Consider the following 1,958-nt stretch of genomic DNA (forward strand, 5'->3'; position numbering starts at 1 on the left):
CCCCACCGGCCAGCCAGCGGCTCAGCCCCACGGTGGGCGCGGACCGCACCGCGCCCCGCGCCGCCTCGAGTCCGAGGTTGGCCCCGGGGGCGGGGCCTGGAGCCCCAGTGTCGCGGGCAGCGGGGCGGAGCCTGCGCGGTGACGCGGCCGCGCGGGCCGCTGACCCTGGATCCCTGGAATGTGCATTCGTTCAACGGGGCCGCCAGTGCCAGCGGCGCCGAGTCACGTCGGCGCGGAGCGTGCGCACTCGGAGACGGCGGCGCACGCGGCCGCGACCCCGCGCCCGCAGCGCGGACCTGAGCCGGGCAGCAGGCACCCTGGCGCTGCAGAGCGGGTCGAGGGCCGAGGGGAAGACTCGGTGTTTGCGAGGGCCCCATCGCGCGGCGCTCCCGCTCCCGCTCCCTCCCGAAAGGGCTCCGGGAAACGGCGGGCGGACTCGGTCCTACGCTTGCGAGCACACACCCTCCTCTTAGGAGAACTTCAGGGGACCGGCGGCGCCTGTGTCCTTCCCAAGACACATGCGAGTGTAAAAGCACTTATCGAAGAATTCAAATAAATAAAGCTCCGTAAAAAATGTGAACCATGCTTGATCTAAAAGCCCATATGCGCGAGAGATTACGGACAAAACCAAGTTACAAAGTGGCCTGTTTTTCAAAACATGAGTTTTAGCACGGTTTGTCCCAAACGGAACTGAAGCGGGGGGAACTCGGCCCGAGGAGTCGAGGTAGCCGAGCGGGTGGAGGAAGGCAAGCCGTGCCAGCCACGCGTTCACGTCGGGGACACGGGCCGCGGTGCTGGCTGGCCGGCAGGCGGGCGCCGCAGAGCCGGCTCTGCTCTTAAAAAGTCAGATGTCATTCTGATCCTTGATTTATAAGTAGTTTCTTCTGTCCTCTCTCTTCTCTCTCTTAGCTTTTAGGATCTCAACTTTGTCCTCATGGTTCTGGAGTCCCACAATGCCATGACTTTGTGAATTAGTATGGAAATTTTTTATCCATTGTGCCAGACATCCAAATGGTCCTTTCAATTTGGAAACATCACATCTGGAAGACAACCTTGAACAATTCTTGAATTTTATGAAGTTCTTTTACTGAGAGGCAGTCTGGTAGAGTTGTTAAGAGGTGGAACAAAAGAGTCAGTCTGCCTGGGTTCAAATCCTGGCTCTGCCATTTACCAGCTGACTGACCTTGGGTAATCAGTCTTCTAAACTCTCTGTGCTTTAGTGTCCTCATTTCCAAAATAGGATAAAAATGATGTCTACTTCAAGAGTTTTTATTAAGATTACATGAATTAATATGCAATGATTGAATTAAGAGGTAATGCTGGGAATAGTTTAAGGCACATAGAATTACTACATCATCACAGTTATCTCTGCTATTCTTTGATGATTTATTCCCCTCTACTCTGTCTGTTCTCATTCTCTAACTTCCTGTTGCCCCTCCTCCTCCTCCTCCGCCTCCTCCTCCTCCGGCGCCGCGGGCTCCTCGGACATGGCCGCGGCGGTGGCGGTGGCGGCCGCGTCCCGGCGGCAGTCGTGCTACCTGTGTGACCTGCCCCGCATGCCCTGGGCCATGATCTGGGACTTCACCGAGCCCGTGTGCCGTGGCTGCGTCAACTACGAGGGCGCCGACCGCGTCGAGTTCGTCATCGAGACGGCGCGGCAGCTCAAGCGGGCGCACGGCTGCTTCCCGGAGGGCCGCTCCCCGCCCGGCGCCGCGGCCCCGGCCACCGCCAAGCCGCCGCCGCTCTCAGCCAAGGACCTCCTCCTGCAGCAGCAGCAGCAACAGCCGCCGCCGCTCGGCCACGGCGGCCCCGAGGCCGCCCCGCGCGTCCCGCAGGCCCTGGAGCGCTACCCCCTGGCGGCCGCCGCGGCCGAGCGGCCTCCGCGCCTGGGCTCCGACTTCGGCGGCAGCCGCCCGGCCGCGAGCCTGGCCCAGCCGCCGACGCCGCCGCCGCCGCCC

The 1,958-nt window shown here is 61.4% G+C and overlaps 1 protein-coding gene across 1 annotated transcript in view; it reads left to right on the forward strand.

Moving 5' to 3' along the window:
- Positions 1-1,487: 1,487 nt before the first annotated feature.
- Positions 1,488-1,958, forward strand: part of IRF2BP2 (interferon regulatory factor 2 binding protein 2) — a 3,335-nt gene continuing 2,864 nt past the window's right edge. The window contains exon 1 of the mRNA XM_007452958.1: positions 1,488-1,958. Within this exon, the coding sequence (XP_007453020.1) occupies positions 1,488-1,958 (471 nt within the window).

The sequence above is a fragment of the Lipotes vexillifer genome, unplaced genomic scaffold, assembly GCF_000442215.2.
Source record: "Lipotes vexillifer unplaced genomic scaffold, Lipotes_vexillifer_v1.1 scaffold1088, whole genome shotgun sequence".
Classification (NCBI taxonomy): domain Eukaryota; kingdom Metazoa; phylum Chordata; class Mammalia; order Artiodactyla; family Lipotidae; genus Lipotes; species Lipotes vexillifer.